The sequence below is a fragment of the Suillus subaureus genome (assembly GCF_016647635.1).
Source record: "Suillus subaureus strain MN1 chromosome Unknown BJ212scaffold_44, whole genome shotgun sequence".
In the NCBI taxonomy this organism is placed as follows: Eukaryota; Fungi; Basidiomycota; class Agaricomycetes; order Boletales; family Suillaceae; genus Suillus; species Suillus subaureus.
Genome location: NW_024538600.1, coordinates 160200 through 182077, shown reverse-complemented (window position 1 = coordinate 182077; position 21878 = coordinate 160200). Strand labels below are relative to the sequence as shown.

At 50.4% G+C, this 21878-nt stretch overlaps 7 protein-coding genes across 7 annotated transcripts; 4 read left to right on the top strand and 3 right to left on the bottom strand.

Moving 5' to 3' along the window:
- Positions 1 to 417: 417 nt before the first annotated feature.
- On the bottom strand, positions 418 to 756 carry BJ212DRAFT_1282164 (uncharacterized protein; the record flags this gene model as incomplete). Its single annotated transcript, XM_041331673.1, has 1 exon — positions 418 to 756. A coding segment is annotated over one exon (339 nt), but the record flags the coding sequence as incomplete, so codon positions are not given.
- Positions 757 to 846: 90 nt separating this feature from the next.
- On the top strand, positions 847 to 3512 carry BJ212DRAFT_1387541 (uncharacterized protein). Its single transcript, XM_041336881.1, has 2 exons — positions 847 to 2241; positions 2383 to 3512. Exons 1-2 carry the CDS (start codon positions 1048 to 1050, stop codon positions 3406 to 3408), a joined length of 2220 nt encoding a protein of 739 aa, XP_041187966.1. The 5' UTR covers positions 847 to 1047; the 3' UTR covers positions 3409 to 3512.
- Positions 3513 to 3762: 250 nt separating this feature from the next.
- BJ212DRAFT_757624 (uncharacterized protein) lies at positions 3763 to 7488 on the bottom strand. The gene is made up of 10 exons (XM_041343996.1): positions 5979 to 7488; positions 5833 to 5928; positions 5686 to 5784; positions 5550 to 5639; positions 4973 to 5496; positions 4727 to 4921; positions 4612 to 4674; positions 4308 to 4558; positions 4063 to 4260; positions 3763 to 4008 (listed from the first exon to the last, which is right to left on the bottom strand). Exons 1-10 carry the CDS (start codon positions 7298 to 7300, stop codon positions 3868 to 3870), a joined length of 2979 nt encoding a protein of 992 aa, XP_041187965.1. The 5' UTR covers positions 7301 to 7488; the 3' UTR covers positions 3763 to 3867.
- Positions 7489 to 8030: 542 nt separating this feature from the next.
- Positions 8031 to 9624, bottom strand: BJ212DRAFT_1387533 (uncharacterized protein). The gene is made up of 4 exons (XM_041336880.1): positions 9534 to 9624; positions 9186 to 9468; positions 8624 to 9136; positions 8031 to 8562 (listed from the first exon to the last, which is right to left on the bottom strand). The coding sequence occupies exons 3-4, from the start codon at positions 9131 to 9133 to the stop codon at positions 8320 to 8322; spliced, it is 753 nt and encodes a 250-aa protein (XP_041187964.1). The 5' UTR covers positions 9134 to 9136; positions 9186 to 9468; positions 9534 to 9624; the 3' UTR covers positions 8031 to 8319.
- Positions 9625 to 9689: 65 nt separating this feature from the next.
- Positions 9690 to 12903, top strand: BJ212DRAFT_757017 (coatomer WD associated region-domain-containing protein). Its single transcript, XM_041343994.1, has 10 exons — positions 9690 to 9771; positions 9823 to 10206; positions 10253 to 10738; positions 10786 to 11304; positions 11354 to 11520; positions 11574 to 11681; positions 11733 to 11941; positions 11998 to 12412; positions 12462 to 12634; positions 12681 to 12903. Exons 1-10 carry the CDS (start codon positions 9754 to 9756, stop codon positions 12710 to 12712), a joined length of 2511 nt encoding a protein of 836 aa, XP_041187963.1. The 5' UTR covers positions 9690 to 9753; the 3' UTR covers positions 12713 to 12903.
- On the top strand, positions 12796 to 19956 carry BJ212DRAFT_757162 (glycosyltransferase family 2 protein). The gene is made up of 13 exons (XM_041343995.1): positions 12796 to 13464; positions 13522 to 16548; positions 16597 to 16925; positions 16978 to 17332; positions 17386 to 17605; positions 17654 to 17776; positions 17829 to 18278; positions 18331 to 18354; positions 18411 to 18500; positions 18548 to 18612; positions 18662 to 18828; positions 18883 to 19519; positions 19567 to 19956. Exons 1-13 carry the CDS (start codon positions 13094 to 13096, stop codon positions 19667 to 19669), a joined length of 5961 nt encoding a protein of 1986 aa, XP_041187962.1. The 5' UTR covers positions 12796 to 13093; the 3' UTR covers positions 19670 to 19956.
- Positions 19879 to 21869, top strand: BJ212DRAFT_1387519 (uncharacterized protein). Its single transcript, XM_041336879.1, has 8 exons — positions 19879 to 20267; positions 20330 to 20458; positions 20509 to 20599; positions 20737 to 20822; positions 20869 to 20902; positions 20961 to 21181; positions 21230 to 21608; positions 21634 to 21869. The coding sequence occupies exons 1-8, from the start codon at positions 20152 to 20154 to the stop codon at positions 21688 to 21690; spliced, it is 1113 nt and encodes a 370-aa protein (XP_041187961.1). The 5' UTR covers positions 19879 to 20151; the 3' UTR covers positions 21691 to 21869.
- The last annotated feature ends 9 nt before the right edge of the window (positions 21870 to 21878 follow it).

The window sequence follows — 21878 nt, the reverse complement described above, 5'->3', positions numbered from 1 at the left end:
GAATACCACATTTTCTTGTGTCATTGCAGCTGCAGCACATACGTTGTATTTGTTTCGCGTGTATTTAGTCTGACATGATACGATGCCTTACTGTAGCTATACTCACTGCGTATCCTTAACGTATTCTCCCGATATTCTCTCGACATAATTGACTGCCTTTCTACCTGTACGAATAGCCTGTATGGTTCAATGTTATTGATGTCGGTGTTTTTAGCTTGCGTTTGTGTCTGATTCGCGTCCGTGCCAATTAGATATGATACAGCCGCTCCAACCTAGGACCTCCCACTCTTCTCCTCCACTTCACCCTCATCTGTTCCTCAACCCCTCATCGACCCCTCCCTCCTGATCCCCCTCGTCCTCTTCCCCTACTTTTTCTTTTCTCTCCTCTATTCCTCTTAGAGCTTCTTCTTCGACATATTACTGCCTTCCATTCTTGAAGGTGTCTGATTCCTCCAAGAATTTAACCATTGCCGTGATGCCTTTCTCCGTACCCATTATTTCGCTGAGTATGAGGTGTCGGGAAAATTCGTGTAGGTGAATGCGCTGGCGGTTGAATAAGGGGCAATAGCATAATATATGTTCGCGCGCTTGGCGACGTTCACCACAAGGGCAACTGGTGGAACAAAAGATGCATAATATTCTTTTAGGAATCCGGTCAGACCGTGCGGCACTGGATGAGACTTCCCGTAAGGTGGATATACAGTGATCACGAGGTTTCGGTGTGGGGGGAAGTCTGTTGGCGGTTACAAATCGTCCGGTCTAGGAGGCTAAGTTATGTCTCCAGTTCTCCGCCCATCTCTTTAACAAGTTTTCCTTGTTGCTTCATACGTTATGCCGATTGATTCGCGTGGGGCTCCACGCCAACTTAGAACTCCGCGACGTTGAATAGCAATTTCACAAGTGGTACTTTCGGTACCGCGCTGGATTTGCAATGACAAGCAAAGGTTCGACTCTTGAGTCAGTCATATCGACTCATCCCACCGCTTGCTGTGACGAGAGCTCTCAGGTAGTGGAGTCATTGTGACTGACCCATTATCTAGGCTCAGAATGTCACAGTCAGTCTGGCGGTTTATAAAGGGCACCCCTTCACTTAGGAGATGCCCTTGTCGTGCTCGTCTCGCCACTTGCACCACAACCCAATTAATCAGACCTAGCTCATTTATTGCTGCTATTACTACGAAGATGTCGGCAACTACCATGACTGCCCCTCTTGCCGCTGCTTCCTCCCAGAACGTCACTCTCCCCGCTATCCCTGAGCTCACCAATCCCAACTTCCTTGACGTTCTTCTTCCTGTTTCTGAGGATGCTGGCCCGATGATAGTAACCGAAAATTCTCCAGCACATTCCAATGCTATGATGGATGCGCTCCGTTCGACTGCTCACCACAAGCTCACTGAAAATTATTCGCCTGCCTTTAGTTCCACTCTTTCGACCACACTCGATGCATTCAACGGCATACGCCCCAATGTGTCTGGGTCCTCCATTGATGATTATCTTTTCAAGGCTTGGGCTGAAAACCCAGTTCTCACCCTCCGAATCATTTGGTCTCTCAGGAGCATTCATGATGGAAAAAGCGACAAGGAGCTCTTTTACATGGCGTTTGGCTGGCTCTTCGAAAACCACCCTCGCACTGCCATTTCCAATCTCCATCTTCTTGTAGAGCCTGTCTGTACTCGCCTCCGTCCTGTCAAAGGCAAAGACACCAAGAAGCGCGTGAACATGTCTCACGGCTACTGGAAGGACCTACTCAACATCCTCGCCTTGGCCACTGTTGACGAACTTTATCCTGCTCCTGCATCCTTCACTTTCCTTCACAATTATACATCTCGCGACTCTCGCCCTCAATTCAAGTCTAATGCTGAGCAAGAAGCGTGGTCGAAAGCAAGGCGTATTCAGGCCCATGGTGTGAACCACGCCCTAATTGTGGAGAAGCTACAGCAGCCAAAGTATCGTGCTCTGTATATCGCGGTTTCCAGGCTATTTGCAGATCAGCTCGTCAAAGATGTCTTGATTCTTGATAGGCTAGCCTCCCTTCCGGCAGATGCAACACAGAAGGACCGCGTATCTCTCATATTTTCGCTCTCCCTAGCGACAAAATGGGCACCATCTCCTGGGGGGTCGCACGATAGGGTTACGAATATCACCTCCGCTATCTGCATCCTCCTGCACCACGCTCAAATCACATCTTCCCTCGCACACAAAATCCCAATCCCACTCTCCCCCAGTGCCCTGGAGTTGCATGTCTTGCGTTCCTTCCTCCGTCGTCACATTCTTTCACCTTCTCGTCGTCTTAAGTCCCTCCCCGAGCCTCTCATGTCCGCTAATCGCTGATCTGAAATCGTCTACTCCCGTGTTCCGTCTGTCTGCATGGACATCAATAAGGAACATTTCTTCAATCATGATCCTGACCGCTTTGTTTCTTACCTGACAGATGTGGAATCAGGAAAGAGGCAGATCAGTGGTGCAACGCTCCTCCCACATGAACTTGTCATGCAGGCCGTAGCATGCGTGCGCTCTTCGCCAGTGAAAGGGAAGCTGTCCCTGCAAAATGCCATCGGGGAGCATAAGCGTAAGCTTGCGGAGACACAAGCACGTGTAGCGGAGGCACAGTGGGCAACGCTCCTCGAGCGTCTGCGCGAGGCTGGAGAGCTAGACAACTGCATTGCCGTCTGTGACGTCTCAGCGTCCATGGGCGGTATCTATGATTGCCGCGCTGGAGCACGCGGGTCTTCTGTACTTCCCATTTGGCCTGCTATTTCCCTCAGCCTCATCTTGGCGCGTCTTGCGAAGCCGCCTTTCAAGGACGCGTTCATCACTTTTTCCGCGAATCCGCAGATGGTCGTGCTTGATCCTGAAGGTACCATTTCACTCGGTGAAACGGTGATGAAGATGTTGCTTTCTGAGTGGGCCATGAACACGAACTTCAACGCCGTCTTTCTCGACCTCATTCTCCCGCTCGCCAAGAAGCACGCCGTGCCTCAGGACCAGATGATCCAGCGGATTTTCGTGTTCACGGATATGCAGTTCGATGCGTCTCAGCAAACTTCTCAGTTCGGGAGGACTGCACCGAATGCGGCGGAGTGGGACACGAATCATGATGTCATTGAGAAGGCGTACAAGGAAGCAGGATACGAGATGCCAGAGATCGTGTACTGGAACCTGTCCAGTGCGGATGATTACCCAGGTATCACCGTTCCTGTGACCGGCGATCGGAAGGGTGTTGCGCTGCTGAGCGGGTACTCGCCGTCGTTGTTGAAGGTGTTCATGGGTGAGGAGGAGTGGGAGGAAGTGGTTCAGCATGGAGATGAAGTGACTCAGGTGAAGGCGAAGAAAACATTTACTCCTGTGGAGTTCATGGAGATGGCTTTGGGGAGGAAGAGTTTCGATGGACTTGTTGTCGTTGATTGAGGCATTGGTTTCGTTAACATATATCACTAGCATCTTTCACCACTCATCTACATTATTTGTATCATATTCAATGCACGCATTTCTCATCCAAACGTTGATCTGAGCTTACAATTGTTGATAACAAATCGATCGCAAAGCCGCCGTTATGTGATCACCTGCTCATGGGAGATTCCACTCTTTAAACCAGCAATAGGATTCAATAAGCACCGGTATCGATCGGCGCATCCTCAAGATCTCACATGGAGCTAGGGCCACCGTTGCTGGCCGATATTACCGAGATTCATCAGAAAGTTGAGCAGGAATTAGACCTCGTGTTATACTCAAGGTTTGTGACAGGTTCGTGATACAAAATTCTAACATACACAATAAATAAATCGTTATGAAGTAGCTTCAAAAGGAAGCGACAAGCACTCCGGCGACACCCTCCATGATACCGAGCGCTAATTATGACTGCAATCATCAATGTACATGTGATAGAGAGCTATTCGCTGTTCCGTTGAGTACCACTCCATTGAATGAATAGATAACAACGCCAGTGATGAAGCCTGCGACAGAGTAGGCTAGGAATACAAGTGGGAGAGATAAGAAGACACTTCGGCGCTAAGAGGAGAGTGATGTCAGTATAGGATCATCACGCAGGTGATAAAAACATACAGTGAGAAGTACAAATCCTTCGGAGCCCGACGTAGGCGCCCCATGCGCCATTTCCGCCTTGTGACGTATGATGGAAATGAACGAGGTGATCATACTTAATACCGAGCACATGATGGCGACTAGGCCTGACATGCGTGCGATACCACTCAGACCAGGTAATGTCATGAGTGTCACAGAAGCACTGAGGATGACAGCGGCCTAGATCGTATTAAATACCTGACACGCAGATTGAGGAATAAGCTCACCACCAGGCATGCACAAGCACCAGCAAGGAATAAAGGACCACCAGAATTAGACACAATATTGCCCTCTAGGTCAAGATGGCCGCCATAGTCTGACCGATCAACGAGAAAGAAAGGAATACCCAGGCAGAGAATGCCAGTAAGGATATCGGCAATCATGCGACCTACAGGCACGCGTCGTTTGGGACGCTGCATGACAGGGACATCGCGGGGAAGAGGTTTGTGTGGTCGGAAGTTCGTTTGACGCCAGTGAGCTGTAAGTGTTACATAATCAAGGGGTATTCAACATCATTTGAGTACTACATACCGACGCGAAGCAAAATACGGGCAATCATCCGTGTATGCGTCGTAGTTGACCGCATGTTGGGGTCTGCACAATGGATTAATTGAGTCGTCACTTGAGAAAGTAGGCGATAACAAACCATTAAGATGACCTAACAACTTGTGACATTCTTCTTGGGTGAAGGGAGGGGGAATCGGCTGAGGATGTGCCAATAATGGGTCTGTGTAAGACCAATGAAGAGCATCCAAAGCTTCCTGCCGAGCGCTTGGCGGCAATGAAATATGCGCGGGGTGAGTCTCCACAAATGACCAGTATCTAAACTCGTCATCAAGTCCTGCGTATTCCAGATGAGTAAGTGAGCTCTATATGAAAATGCATCACTGACTGTCATCTTCCCCAGAGAAGATAATTCCGTCGACACTAGGTATTCCGCTCGAGACCCTGCGGATCCGATGGTCTACCCAACTGATAACTGGTCCTCCAGCCATCTTCTGTCTCCTCCAACCTCTCTTCACGACGGGACCTTCTCTGGCCCACATTTCACATCCTTCAGGGGCGCTACCGGCTGTTTCCACAACCGACATAACCGCATCCAGCTTGGACAAGTTGCGAAGGTCAACGTCGGTCGTAGCTTGAATACGCGGATTCACGAAGTATTTGCCACCGTGAGGTAACGCCTGCTCTATCCATCCACGGCTAGCATATGGTCTGGACACTGACCCATATGAATAAGTATGTGCGGAACCATTGCCTTCGAGGCGAGCGGGCTGGGCTCGCTGTGGAGTGGGATGGCTGACACCAAAGGTATGCGAATGATAAGATTCTGGTGATGGGCTGGGTTGTGAGAACGTGGTCACGATGGGAGGCGTAGACGGGCGACCTGGGCGAGTGATCAAGGGCCGACGCTCGCTGCAAGGTTAGGTTAGATGTAGGACCTCGTGGAAACACCGATCTGGACAAACTTCGTTTCTATGGGTATGTCTCTGCTCTGGAAGTACCCAGTACTGGCCCCGTCACTCGAAGTGTAGCCTGAAGAGACTTGCCGAACAGAACTGTCAAGAATTAAGATACGGCGAGGAACATTAACGCACAACTCACTGGGTAAGCATGACTTCATGCAGGGCAGGCAGTGGTACCGCCACTGGTTCAACAGGAGCTATCATGCTATCATCCCGTGGTGATCGAGGGTCAAAAACACTAACAAGACTATGACTTTAAAGGTAATGCAGAGAACACAGCACATACTCATGAACAATGGGCGACGAAATTTCAGCAGGCTGTTGAGGGGGATAGATATGGTGGCTTGGAGCGCGATCTGCGAACGGGTCCTCCGAAGGCATTCTGAAGTGTTCATCAGACCATTATCAAAGGAACAAGTAGGAAGAACGCACGTCAGGCTCGCCTTGCTTTGGTTGAATTCACTGCTCGGATTACTCCAGGTGTATGTGGTACCGACGATCTCCCGCTCGCGGGGCTGGAGGGTTGAGCTTGGCTTCCGGCTCGGTTGTCGCTGGGCCATCACCTGCGCAGATGATATGGATGAACCCCGAGGACGGGAAGTGGTTTTCGCTACTTTGGGTGCCGCTGGACGATTGGCAAGTGGGTCGAATTCGAGGGAAGGGGCTGGTGCTGGTGCTGGTGCTGGTGCTGGTTGAGGTGGAGGCGAGGTTGAGATATGGTCTGCCCAGACGTTTGCTCCTTCATCTACATGCTCATCCAGCGGAGACGATGTGCGGGGAACCGCAAGGTCAAAGTAACCTGTAGTTGTGGCAGGGCCAGGTGTCTGTGCAGGGGGAGTCCGTACAGGGGGTGTCTGTGCAGGGGGAGTCCGTGGTGCAGAGGATGGAACATGAGAAATCTCCGGTGGAGATGCTAGAGGCGTTGAAGCTCGTGTACGAGACGGTGCTGGTGCCGCAGTAGGCACAGGTGCTGATGAGGAAGCAGGTATCTGGGGTGCTGTTGAAGGATCATCTGCCACCTTTCCTGCTGGAGGAGGTGTAGCAGCTGAAACTGGAGGTGTGGGTTTACGAGCTGGGGCAGATGGAGGTGTAGGTTCACGGGCCGGAGCCGATGGAGGTGTGGGTTCACGGGCTGGTGGGGGTGGAGTAGAAGGGGGTGGAGTAGGCGTTGGGGCAGCATCAGAAGCCTTTGTTGAGGCCGGAGGAGCAGATACTTGAGTGCGCTCTGCGGGTGGGGCGGGAGACATCTCCTCTGGTTCAGCTGTGAACACGGGGGCAAGAGCTTCCTCTTTCGCGGGCTCGGGCGAATTGACCACGACGGAGGGAATTACGAAAGCGGGCTCAGCTTTGGGCGCTTTAGCAGCTTTACGTGACTCTTCAGGCGCCTGGAGAGAAGGATCCGAAGCAGGTTCAGCGGTAACAACGCCCCCTGAGAGTGGAGATGAAACCTGCTGAGGAGACATCTCACTAGCAAGGGCAGCTTCTTCACGGGCAGGTGACTCAGGAATAGTACTAGGGGGAGGAGGTGTCGACCGTGTGGTGTCTACCTGCGTAAGGGACGTGGTGGAGCCCTCGCGCTCGAGCTTTGGAGAGGTTGATCCTGCCATGGAGGCGGAATCAGGCTCTTGGAGAGGGGGAGTTGTTGAGCCTGAGCGATTTGGCAAACCTGGGAGATTCCAGCTCGTAGAGGAGCGACGCATTACTGTTCCGACACGAGAGCGGAAGGTCTTCTTGGGAGGGGGCGTCGTAGACATCACTCCAAGTTCGCCTTACAAGCGATGCGGGTGATCTTCAAGAAAAAAACTAAGGAAGGAAGATGCGGGAAAGAATTACAGATAACACACTAGAGCACACAGTACGAGTAGAATGTCAAGGGGGTGCGATGTGGACAAACGTCGGACTGTGCGGTCTAAATAGTAGCGATGCCTGGCGGTTTCGACGAGGTGAAAGACGTGGAAGTTACTTACTCATTAGCACCGGTTCTAAACAGCAGTGATATGATGAGATGTGCGCGACTAGTGGATGATAATCGCGTGATTGACCATCAGGCGAACACGTGTAGGTTCTGCGAGGTGTGAGACGCCTTGTGCGAACCCCTAAAGCCCGCTGCGGAGCCGAGCACTGACGATACTAGTGTCGCAGGCAAAGAGGAACTGATAACCCCATCAGAATTCGGGGACTCATCAGGAGGATATGCTGTAAAGTTGCAGACAAAAGTGTTGCGCCATGCCTCAGGTCACATTGATCAAAGGCCGAGCCCCTTCCTCGATGGACACAGCTTCTTGGTCTCGTGAATGCATGTAATATGGCAAGAAGGCGGATGTATGAGGCGATACGATCATACACGTTGTTGCCTACCCCAAAACTCATGTCTTCCATTTCCCGTTACTTTGAGACCCTGGCCACCTTCTTTTGTCACCATATCACTTAGACGCCAGCAGGTTTTCTGAGTCCTGATAGCTGAGCTGCCACAAGAGTGTCTAATGGAAGAGTTGGGTGGTTTTTAAAGTCAGTATAGATTCACGATACATGGCTCAGCTGATGCGATAAACAGTAGTTGTTTGTACATATTGAAAACAGAAGCCTTTGCCAAACAAAATCAGATTGTAAGTACCTCATCATCAAAGCTGACATTAACACGACATCTGATCTATCACTTATTAATTAGGAGCACCAAGTCAATGGTGAAATTTTGAGAAATACGTACGCAATAATTTGTACTGTGTACGTATGCGCTGTAGGTGAGGCACCGGAGACATACTATCCAGGTCGATTATTTCAACGACAGGAAGTTTAAAAAGCGCAGCAAACCCCAGAGTTTTGACCAGAATCTGCGCGCGCTGGTCTTATATCTCGTAAAGAAGGAATTCTTCCTTGTGCGGACTGATGTTTTAGAATCCAGTGACACCTTGTCAATGGAATATGAAGACCGTGAGGCCGAGTCGCGTGACACCACCATATGAATTGTTGAATTCGAGTCTATGCCAGGAATGTGATCGGAGGCATCCACTAATGTCTGCTTGTTCAGTGCAATAAGAAAATGCGCGATGTATAGATGGAAAACATGCTACGCTTACCACGTCTGTATCTGCATTTTCATGGATCAGGCGATCCAAAGTTGCATTCCATCTGAAGGAGCGCCAACGGTGTTTGTGGCGTTCGAGCTCACACATGAGTGACTTGCGCTCGAGTTCGTGGAATCGCTCATACTCCATGTACGAGCGTCTGACGTATTGTGAGGTATCATCAGCCCATGGAGCTGCGTCGTCAATGGGAAAGAGGGCGTCTTCTGCTTTGCGTTCTACCCATGACCAGTCCCAGTGGATAGTTATATCAACTGGTAATGCACCACTTCGCATCAGCCAGACCCGCACATGGTGGACATAGTCTTTTTCCCTGTTGGAAATTGACATTGCAGTCCAGAAAGACTGTGTTTGGAGGGTGAGGTATCGCCAGCGCTTGCAAACGTGCGACGCAATGACGATTCCGGGTAGTATGCGGGGACCACCGTGGGTCCCTGTGAGTTGGAAGATGTTCAGGAGTAGTTTCGCTGGAAGGCAGTTAATATTGTGCGGGTGAGTTGGCATGTCCTGCCAGTAGTCTTAGGCTAAATCAATTCTCAGAGGACAGTGCACTTACGACAACGAAAATCTGCAATATTTTGCTTGGGAAAGAGCCTATGTTCTGACGAGAAGAAAGAGTGCTTAACTAGAGTGCCTCGGCGCCCAGTTTAAAACCTCCTTGAAGGCCATGCCATAAAAGGTGTTTCACCTCATGGCGTAACTTACAGTAATGGGATGCGCGAGGCAGCGAGGTATCATTCCACCGCACAGGCCATCACAATGCATCTTCTACGATAGATCAAAGAAGACCTAGTTGTTAACGTTCAACGTTCATAAGCGACAAGATCGACTACAAGCCCCTAACAAGCCGCAGCGTGAGTTCTAGTACCTGATTATCGGGAATCCCAAAGGGAAAATAAGATACGAGTAAATGCCTTGATAATAAACTCAAGATCGTTTCAATATGTGGAGGTGTTAACGGTTGAAAATGTTAGAGGAGCAAATGTGAGGACAACACTTGCCTTAGTTGGGCGCTTGACAGGCAGAAGCCACGTTTCATGACCCTCTTTCGAGGGGTGGAAGAATATCCATAAGTGGTCACTGTACTGAACACTGTCCAGGTCGAGCTCGACGACGCCGACACCATGTTATTCGATGTCAATGTGAGTCCCAGAGCCGGTCTATCTTCATAATTCTAACCTAGACATCATAAGCGAAAATTATTCTCTCGATCCGACCGAGTCAAAGGCGCTGATTTCCACCCTACTGAGCCATGGCTGCTAACAGGTCTGTATAACGGTTCCGTCAACATCTACAACCACGAAACTGGCGCACTTGTCAAGACTTTCGAGGTCTCTTCTGTCCCTGTACGCTGTGTCAAGTTCATTCCCCGAAAAAACTGGTTTGTTGCTGGCTCGGACGACTTCCAGCTGCGCGTCTTTAATTACAATACACACGAAAAGGTTGTCGCATTCGAGGCCCACCCTGATTATATACGATGTCTCACCGTGCACCCAACCGCGAGCATCGTGCTCACTGGGAGTGATGACATGACCATCAAAGCTTGGGATTGGGACAAGCAATGGAAGTGTATTCAGGTGCGTTACTATGAGTTGGTCTACTCTCAAACTCAACTCGCGCCAGGTCTATGAAGGCCACACACACTACATCATGAACATTACTTTCAACCCCAAAGACTCGAATACCTTCGCATCTGCTTGTCTTGATCGGACTGTCAAGATGTGGTCTCTTGCCTCCCCTACAGCTAACTTTACCATGGACGCGCATGACAAGGGTGTCAACTACGTCGACTTCTACCCTGGCTCGGATAAGCCATACCTCGTCACGACAGGTGATGACCGGACTATCAAGATTTGGGACTACCTCAGCAAAAGCTGCGTGCAAACGATGGAAGGACACACGAACAACCCAAGCTTCGCTGTATTCCACCCCAACCTGCCCATCATCATCAGCGGCAGTGAAGATGGTACCGTAAAGATATGGAATAGCAATACCTACCGTCTGGAGAACACCCTCAGCTATGCACTTGAGCGTGCATGGTGTGTCTCGTTGCGCCGAGATGCGAATGAGGTGGCTGTCGGGTTTGATGAGGGTATCGTCGTGATCAAGGTCTGTTTGCATCGTTTGCATGCTCTGCATATCTGATGCCTCTCAAGCTTGGTCGGGATGAGCCTACATACAGCATGGACCCATCGGGCAAATTGATATACACAAAGAATCAAGTCGTGCTATCTGGCAATCTTGCCACACTTACTGACATCGCCACTGCAGATGGTAACCGCATCCCCCTGTCAATCAAGGAGATCGGTACCACAGAGATTTTTGCGACGGCGCTACTACACTCGCCGAATGGGCGCTTCGTGACTGTCGTTGGTGATGGAGAATACATTATCTACACTGCGCTCGCATGGCGGAACAAGGCGTTTGGGTCGGGTACGGGCTTCGCGTGGGCAGGTGACTCGAACACATACGCGGTACTGGAGAACAAGGTGAAGCTCCGGGTGTTCAAGAACTTCAAGGAGCGTGGTGGTGCGGGCATGAAGGGTGCAGGAAGCTGGGCAGTAGATGCCATCTATGGGGGTCCGGTGCTTGGCGCGCGTGGAAAGGGTTTTGTGATCTTTTGGGATTGGGAAAGCGGGGATATTGTGAGGCGGATTGATGTGGATGCGAAGAATGTAAGTTTGTGACACGGGTTAGACGTTTATGGTGCTAATACTTTGATAGATCTTTTGGTCGACGACAGGGACGCTCGTGGCAGTTGTATCGGACGACTCTTATTATATCCTCAAATTTGATCGAGATGCCTACAATTCCAAACTAGAGGAAGGTATAGAAATCACAGATGAGGGTATTGAGGAAGCATTTGATGTTGTTGCTGAGATTTCGGATAGGTGCGGTGTTATTAGCAGAAGTTTCATGTTCAACTTACTATATCTTTTATCAGCGTGAAGACGGCGAAATGGATAGGTGACTGCTTTATCTACACTACGGCTGGAAACCGCCTCAACTACTTCGTGGGCAATGAATCATACACGATCAGCCCATCTGATACGTGCGTGCATGATGTGCTTTGGTCATCATGTTTGAACTGACATTGCTGCAGCTCGATGTTTATACTGGGATACATTCCCGCACATAATCGGGTGTACCTTGCGGACAAGGACATGAATATCTTCGGGTATTCGTTGTCCTTGAGCGTCGTTGAATACCAGACGGCTGTCCTCCGTGGTGACATGGACTCAGCAGCCGAAATTTTGCCGACTTTGCCCAAAGAGCAGCTAAACAAAGTTGCTCGGTTCCTGGAGGGTCGAGGTATGCATAATTTTAATTACGTGTTAGGGCCCGAGATTCAGCCACTCTTTCTTTAGACCTCAAGGAGCTTGCTCTGCAAGTCACCACAGACCCTGATCACAAGTTCGACCTTTCACTGCAGCTCGATGATCTAGACACAGCGGTCGATATTGCGCGCTCTGCCTTAGAGTCAGAGTCAGAGACGAAGTGGAAAGCGATTGGCGATCGTGCCCTTACGGTGTGGCGGTTCGACCTGGCTCGGGAGGCGTTCGAAAAGGCGGGTGATTTGAGTGCGCTAATGCTACTTCTGCTTTCGACGGGTGATCGAGAGGGGCTGCAGAAGCTTGCAGCGACAGCTGAAAAGAAGGGTGCGAACAATTTGGCGTTTGTGACGCTGTTTCAGCTGGGCGATGCCAAATCGTGCGTGGATCTACTTGTGAAGACGGATCGTGCGCCAGAAGCTGCGCTCTTTGCACGAACATACGCACCAAGGTGTGTGGTTTAGCCATGAATGTAACATTTGATGCTGATTTCGGCACAGCGAAGTACCAAAAGTAGTCGACATATGGCGAGGCGAGCTGCGGACTAAAAATAAGGGCAAGATCGCAGGGAGCATCGTGCACCCATCTGAGCATGCAGAGCTATTTGAGGAAGGGTGGGAAGAGGCTCTTGCACGCGAGGTTGATGGGCCTGTAGATGTGAACGGAGATTCCAGTAAGTTATGTCTGAGCGCTTGTTTCAATGACTAATTGGGATTTAGACATTTCCCCGAATGAGAGTGAGGAAACATGATCATGGGATTGGGGGCAGTGGGAGGATGATCAGTCTACTTATAGCGTATAGCTTTACTGCGCATGTCTAAATACTTTTCTGTTCTTTACACCACGACGTCGAGCTCAGCGCTGTAGGGGATGATAATGAGCTACCCTTCAAAGAGAACGGAATTTATGGTTTGTTGGTTACCGGATTGGCTTCTGAACTCCACGAGAGGGTCTAGAACCCAATAACCCATTTGGGTGGATGACACAGTCGGGTTGGCTGGCACGGTCACTTTGGATTTTTACCTGCTCTTGCCAGACAAGGCCGCATTTTTTCCTTCTGGTATCTCTGAAGTGTCGTTGATCCTTCCTTCTTTCATTTTCAATCTTTTTGTCGTTCATTTGAGGGCCAGCAATGGCCTCTGCGTCCGGCTCACTTGCCAATCACGCCGTCAATTCTGGCGACCTTGTCGACCTCGTTTCTTCGTCATCCTCTGCAACGGTATACCCCAACGACGATGCCATCGTTACCGTTCTCAACACCCGTTTTCGTGCTGATTTACCGTACACAAGAATAGCCACTACCAACTTGCTCGTCGTCAACCCATTCAAAACACTCGCCAATGTCAACGACATCAGTGCCAAGGAGTATGAGGAGCGGTGCTACAAAGATACTAGCCTGCCACTTGCGAGCTCTCGGTTACTCCAACCGCACCTCTATGAGTTTGCAGCGCAAATGTACCTTCTCATGCGTCGGCAGAACCAGTCTCAGTCCGTTATCACTCGGTTCGTACGGTTCATTGTCTCTTATTGTCTACCTACTAACAATGTCAATAATAACAGAGGTATCACCGGCTCAGGCAAGTCGTACAGTACCCGCCTCTTAGTCGACCAGCTTCTTCGGCTCTCTGCTCGCTCAAAGAAGGAAAAGCGTATCGCAGGCCAAATTAAGGCGTTCTCCACGTTACTCGACTCATTTGGGAATGCCAAAACTCTTCTGAACCCAAGCGCCTCACGTCACACGCGCTACCTCGAGCTCCACTTCAATGACCGCGGACGCATTGAGTCGGCCAAAATCCTTGCGTTTGCGCTTGACAAATCCCGCCTTACGCGCCTCGCTCATGAGGAGCGCACGTTCCATATTTTTTACCAGTTTTTAGCCGGTGCTACACCCCAGGAACGGGACCACTTTGCGCTCGAGGACCCCTCGGATTATTCGTTGCTGGCGTCGTCAGGGTGCTATCGCTTGCCGAGTGGCCCCTTCAGTGATGATGCCATAGCGATGGAGGAAGTACTCGCGGCGATGCGTATCTTGGGCTTCAAGGCGAAGCATATCTCGTCAATATTCACCCTGCTCGTTGCAATTCTCCTGCTGAGCAACATCCAGTTCTCAGAAGCGGACGCACGCGATGTCTCTGCATATGTTGCTAATGCGCCTGTGCTGGCGCAGGTGGCGAAGCTCCTTGGTATCTCTTCTGAAGATCTTACACTGATTTTGACGACCAGGACGAGCTATGTCCGCAAGGAACTTTATACCGTCCTCCTGAACGTGGAGCAGAGCGCAGCGCAGCGTGACCAGTTCATGCGTGATCTATATGCAATCCTCTTTGCATACATCGTCGAAACCGCGAACCACAAGGTCGTTTCCACCAATCGGGAGGAGCTCCCAAACACGCAGATCGTGATCTTTGATCAACCTGGATTCCAGTCTCGTGGGCCGACTGGCAGTGGCTCGATGTCATTCACGGGGAACGCTCCCTTGATTTCAGCATATGGACAGAATGGGTTCGACGAATTCTGCATCAACTTTGCGGATGAAGTCATGCAGTCTTACATGCTTCGCAATATATTTGAGGACAGAAATGGGTACAACAGCCACGCCGTCGGCGACGGCGTTCCTCTTCCTTCGATATCTATCATGGATAACTCTGGTTGCATTGAACTGCTTCGGGGCGCTCATGTGTCGGAGCGCTCGACCAGGAAGCCGGGGGGCATACTTGGCGTCCTCAGCAAGTCATGCTCCTCATTCAAGTCTGGAAAGGCGGGTGAGAGGAAAGACGAAGATATGCTGCAGGACCTCATTTCCAAGTGTGGGCCTCACACGTCCTTTGTGGCGAGCCCATCTCAGATTGGTGCTAGCGAGAAGAACCTGTTTGGCATCAACCACTATGCCGGAAACTGCTCGTACGATGTCACGAACTTTATTGAGAAGGACTCCGACTTGCTTGATTCTGCGTTTGTAACCCTTCTGCGCAATTCCTCTGATGCATTCGTGTCGAAGCTTGTCTCCGGCCCTTCTCTTGCGGCGGAAAGACATTCCAAGGACGAGGCTATCATCGTACAAGCCCAAGTATCCTCTCGTCCACTTCGTTCACCCACTCCCATTGCTTCTCCCGACGGCTCAGTACCTCCAGCAAGCGAAGAACATGCACGTCTTGATACGTCCAAGATATATCCTGTTACTACCCAGCTCAACCATACCCTTTCCGAAATCATCGCCTCTCTCGACCATACCCACCTTTGGACTCTATCATGCATCCGCCCGAATGATTCCAATTCACCAAACTCGTTTGATAAGCGCCGTGTCAAGGCGCAAGTCCGATCGATGCTTATACCTGATATCGTTGCACGCCGGAGTATCGAGTTCGTCGCAGACTTTGAGCAGTCCGAATTCTGTGACCGCTATGTACCCACAATGCGTGGGTCGGAGATGGAGCGGATCCGCCAGTGCGCGGCGAGTAATGGATGGAAAGAGGGGACAGACTATGTTGTAGGTCATCGGAGCATTTGGCTGTCGTATGGCGCATGGAAGACCGTGGAAGATGTTGTACGGGCTGCTGAGAAAGAGCAACCGAGGCGTTCTGGAGAGGAGGAGGATGATGAGAGTGCCGTTGGAGATGATGTTACAGAGTTCACTCATGCAGATGGTGTCCATGGAGGGTATGCCAACGAGAGCAGGGATAATTTGTTGGTCGCTCGGGCAAGCAGCCTAGGGTCGCGATATCAGGATCCCAACCGTTTGGCGCCATACGGAAACGCTGGATTACCTTCCCCTGCCTTAGGAATTCCTGCCTATGACGACAACGATGCTGAATCGGCATCCGAGTGGGACAAGAAAGGCGGCAGTCCTGGTATGAACTCGCCTCCCTTCATATCTAAAGAGGGTGAGATGATCGTCCACAAGGCCCCAGCCGCAGTCGAAGAAGTTCCTTCGAGTACTTCACGCCGATGGTGGCTCTTCCTAGTCTGGGGCTTCACTGGCTGGATACCTTCATTCGTCCTTCGCTACGTAGGCCGCATGAAACGCCCAGATATCCGGCTCGCCTGGCGCGAAAAACTCACAATTTTCATTCTCATTTTCCTCATGAACGCGCTCGTCATCTTCTACATCGTCGAGTTCGGGCGGCTTTTGTGTCCTGACTTCGACAAGGCGTGGTCACCAACGGAGGTCTCGGAGCACACCGGCAACAGCGACTGGTGGGTTTCGGTGCAGGGGCAGGTTTATGACATGTCGAACTTCATCCACGGTGACCATAGCGATATATCCGGTGTTGCTAGTAACGCAGCGAGCGACCTCGAAGAGCTTGTAGGGCAGGACTTAACGAACTATTTCCCCCCACCGCTTACGCTGGCCTGTCCGGGCCTCGTCACCCAGACCTCAGTGGAACTTGTGTACAAGAACTTTACCCCTATTGTGCCGCTCGCCATGCACATGTCTGGTGCCGCGGAAAGTACTCAGGGAACCGCACTTGACAACGCGGGTTGGTACACTGCGACATTCCAGCCGAAGATGAAGAACTATCACAAGGGGCCTTTAGTCTGGACTACGAAGGAAATTGCTGCACAAGCTGCGGACCCGAATATTGAACGGTATGCTTACATGCTGATAACCCCGTTATTTACTTAAACGACTTCTAGTATCTGGGCTATCTGGGAAAGCGGCATATATGACTTGACTGACTACATCAACACTTTAACGATCAACCAAGGCGCAACGAGTGTCTACCAATTCCTGAGTACGGACGTGTCAGATGTCTTCAAACAGCAAGCTGGGCAGGACATTACGAAGCCGCTTAATACTGCTCTTGCGGGTCTTGATTCTACCACGGCGGCAGCCAACATCAACTGTCTCAAGAATATGTTCTATCTTGGTGAGACTGACTTCCGGGATACACCAAGATGTCTTGTTCAGAACTACTTGCTATTGGTGTTTACAAGTATCCTGTGCGCGTCTATCGTGCTCAAGTGTATGTCCCCTCTTTCAGCTGGTCGTTGTTCGATTAATAATGACCCTCCCAGTCCTTTCCGCACTTCAGCTGTCTCCCAAGCGGTCGCCCGAGATGCAGGACAAGTTCATTCTTTGTCAGATCCCTTGCTACACGGAGGGCGAGGATTCCCTGCGGCGGACAGTCGATTCCTTGGCATCGTTGAACTACGATGACAAGCGGAAACTGCTCTTCATCATCTGCGACGGCAACATCATCGGCAGTGGGAACGACCGCACGACTCCCCGTATTGTGTTAGATATCCTTGGCGTGGACCCTAAGCTTGATCCTGAGCCTCTGTTGTTTAAGTCGATCGGTGAGGGTTCGAAACAGCTCAACTATGGCAAGGTATACTCGGGCCTGTACGAATTTGAGGGTCATGTTGTTCCGTGAGTGTCTGTCCCTTATCTACCTCAGTGCGAGTCTGAGAGTTGTTCTACAGGTACATGGTGGTTGTGAAAGTCGGCAAGCCTACTGAGCGTTCGAAGCCTGGAAACAGGGGCAAGCGTGACAGTCAGATTCTCCTCATGCACTACTTGAATCGTGTCCACTTCGATGCGCCAATGTCGCCTCTTGAGCTCGAGATCTACCACCAGATGAGGAATGTTATTGGCATTGATCCTGCTTTCTACGAGTACATTTTCACTGTTGACGCTGACACAGTGAGTTCATCGTCTTGGTTCCTTCATTTATGCTGATGTCCGTTGCAGCAAGTAACGCCTGAGTCTCTTAATCGACTGGTTGCATCTGCTGCAGATGATTCAAGTATCATTGGTATCTGTGGCGAGACTAAGCTCACGAACGAGGAAGGTTCATGGTGGACGATGATTCAGGTATGTCAACACCTTTGACCTCTACTGTTGCCCAAGCTGACCATGGATATAGGTATACGAGTACTATATCTCTCACCATTTGTCAAAAGCCTTCGAGAGTCTGTTCGGCTCAGTGTCTTGTCTTCCTGGATGTTTCTCGCTCTACCGTATCCGTACCGCAGACAAAGGCCGTCCTATCATCATCTCGAACCGTATCATCGACGAGTACGCCGAAGGCAACATAGATACCCTTCACAAGAAGAACCTTTTCTCTCTTGGTGAAGATCGTTTCTTGACGACGCTCCTCCTAAAGCACTTCCCCACGTTCAAGACCAAGTTCATTCCGGATGCGGTCGCACATACTATGGCTCCTGAATCTTGGCGTGTTCTGTTCTCACAGCGGAGACGTTGGATCAATTCTACGATCCATAACTTGTGCGAGCTGGTGGTTTTGCCCGAACTTTGCGGTTTTTGCTGTTTCTCTATGAGGTTCTTCGTGTTCATCGATCTTTTGGGCACCATTGTGAGTGCTACGATCTTTGCATCCGCACCTCTTGACTTAGATTTTCTTGTAGATCCTGCCAGCCACGGTTGTCTATGTGAGTCTCGGATGTATCGAATCTAGCACACATTTCTCATTATATTATTCTAACAGTTGGCTTATCTCATCGTTGTCGTTGCTACTGGCAATGCGGCTCTGCCACTGATTTCCATCATCATGTTGGGTATCACCTATGGTTTACAGGCAAGTCGTGTATTGTGATACAGGACTTAACTTACTGTGCATTTCAGGCTTTGATCTTCATCATCAAACGTGAATTCATGTTGGTAGGATGGATGGTAGTCTACCTCCTCTCGTGAGTGGCTCGTGTGCAGTATTGCGATGCGTATTTACCTTTGTTGCAGATATCCGGTGTACAGTTTCTTCCTACCCATTTACTCGTTCTGGTGCATGGACGATTTCTCCTGGGGAAATACGCGTATTGTCATTGGTGACGGAGGTAACAAGAAGGTTGTCATGAACGAGGATGAGCACTTTGACGAGTCAATGATTCCGCTGAAGAAGTTCAGCGGTGAGTAATCTTGATATTTAATTACTACTCGCCAGCTCACAGTTGAATTCCCAGACTACGAGGCAGAAGCTTGGGAGGATGGATCTCATCGCTCTGATGAGACAGGTTTAACCAAGCCTCGTTCCAATCGTTTCCCTCCTTCTCGCCAGGGGTCTCCCCAGAGCTTCCATCCATCTCTCACCGGTGATTACTATCGCGATACGAATATGGCCAAGAAAAATTCAGATCCCAATATCCGCGGTCCCGCCTCCCATATCAGCCATGGTTCTCGACAAGGGTCTATGTATGATGGGCGGCAGCCATCTGTCCCTCAGCACAGCCTTCCGCAGATGCCATTTATGTCATTCAGCGGTGGAGCAGGTTCAGTGCATGGTTCGGACTATGGGCATATGCCTATGATTCCGCCTCTGGGGTACCAGCACTCTGGCAGTGTATACGGTGGAATGCCTCAAGATTCGCGAGGTGCAATGATGATGAACATGCCCATGATGACAGGAGGCTCTCAGACAGGCGGCTTTGGCATGTTACCCGCGATCGGAGGGGATGCACGGCCCCTGTCAATGTTCTCGATGGCGACGTCCGTGAATCCATTCTCTGGTCCAAGCTTCAACCCCAATCCTACCGACGATGACCTCTTCAATTCCCTACGGAACTATCTCAGCACACAAGACTTGATGACAGTCACGAAAAAGTATGTCGCGCATTGTTCTTTTACCATCCAGTATTGATCGTTTGCAGGACCGCTCGTGAGGCGATCATGGCTAAGTTCCCCAAAGCCGATCTTACATCCCGGAAAGACTTTTTGAACGAGTCGATTGACAAGATTCTGTCGCAGTCATAGAGGGAGCAACATTTCTATTACGTGATCTCCATAATATTTCTTAGTTCACGAACGGCGCCGACGTGCCTTGAACATTCCCTCGTCGCCGTATTTTTCATTCTATTTCAGACAATCGTTTGGTCGCATATATGGACACTGCCGCTCGTCCTGAGAATTATCACTACATCGTTGTATTACCCTCTTGGACTATGCACTCGTACGTACCATAGACTTTATCCTACATAATTAAGTCTCTGGACATGGGTTTCCAATACACTCTTTCTCTTAAATTGATGGATTGTTTGGTGTATTTTTGCTATCTTGCACAGTCATCATGATGAACGTGATTTCCATAAATCCCGCTCATCGTAAGCGGCTCTGTTCCATCACTGTCATGCCCAACTCATGCCAGCGCACGGTGTGGGATACATAATCAACTATAAATCGTGACAGCTCGCTTTCGAACATCAACACAGGACTGCCCCAGTTCCTCATTACCCAAGATGCCTGCAGACAAATCCGGATCCGCTCCTTGCCAGCCACGTATCCTTACATTTTCCAAGCCAACCGTCGAGCTATTCGAGGCTGCGCTTCCCACGTTGAAAGAGGAGTCTAGACAGTGTGTCTCTAATGTTTTGGCTATACAAGAATACCGGAGTTGTGCATGCTGATGGCACTTAGATGCATCGAGAATCTTTTGAGTTACCGTGCACGATGTACGCAGGTCAAGTTCCCTCGGAGTCAGAGCGCGGCGGTCCTGGTTCCATTGTTCATCGGTCGCGCAGGGGACCTGTATGTGTTACTGAGTCGGTGAGCTCCTGATCAGCTGCGTCCTGTTTATGACTGAATTGCCCTAAAAGGCGGTCAGCTAGCTTGAGGCAGTATGCGGGTGATACTGCACTTCCGGGAGGAAAGGTGGATCCCCAAGATATTACTGCTGAGGATACTGCGGTACCCACATGAAATTCCTTTTTGAATATCGGTCTGATTTGTCCGTTTGCAGAGACGCGAGGCCTTTGAGGAGGTACATTACTATGTAATCACGCGGGTTCTTATAGTACTGATGTTAGAGGTAAATTCTGCCATAGATTGGGCTTATCCCAGACCGGGAACGAGTACCCTTGCTGTGTGTGATGGAGCCCTTTCTTGCTGGTAACCAGATGGTAGTGACTCCGTAAGTGTGCCGCTGGTGTTTTGTGCGGCCTGACACAGTCACTTAGGGTTGTTGTCCTCATTCTTGACAAAACGATGCAGGTATGTTGAGCTCATGTGAGGGGTAGTCGTTGGATGTTATAACTTCATCGGGTCATAGCCCAGTCTCAACGAGTCGGAGGTGACCTCGATATTCTCACAACCCCTCGCTTCCTTCCTCGTGTCGTCCTTACCTTTCCACCCATACCGTGTTCCAGATCCATCAATGCCCTACCACACGACAATAGAGTGGGAATTAAGCGGAGGCGGTCGAATCCGCATGCATCGCTTCCTCACCGGACGCGAAGCAGACGGCGTGAAACCTGTGTTTGGGCTTACTGCGTGCGCTTATGACAACGACACCCCCACAAATATTTACACTGATCGTAGGAGCATATTGATCCATATCGCCGTCTGGGGGTACAGACGCGCTCCAGATTTTGAGTTTCAGCCACCAAACGCGCCTACGCAGGCTCAGCAAATCGCTCGCGCGCTCCTCACGCCTTCGAATCCACTGCGGTTGGCGTGCAAGTGCGAGGGTATCGATGCGAATATGATGGCTGCCTTCATTCTGCATACACTGCAGGAGCTGAACTCTGGGCCTGGTATGATCGAGTGGGACAAGAGCGGTCAGGACTGGAGGCCCCCGACGGAGGGACCAATCCCACAGCGCATTGGCAACATCATCAAACAGGATAAACATAACAACGCGCATGAACACCAGGATATGTATAAGGAGAGGCAGGAACTCCATTGGGAAGTGGGGGATGTACGTGGAACCGGGTGAAAGTGAGAACGCAGGGCAACGAAGAGGCCATAATAAGCGCAAGGATGGTGACGCCAAACTCTGATGTTCAACGGCGAACACACCCTCGTTGATGCTGATTATAACTCGTCATATTAGAACTGGTGTCATTGCCGGCCACATACGCAGGAGTAGACGATTTATTAGACACATTTGTACTTCTGCAATAAATTTACCCCCGTCTTGCTATCAGTGTGAGCAGTTTCTGATCGAATTACGTCGAAACCGCTTGAT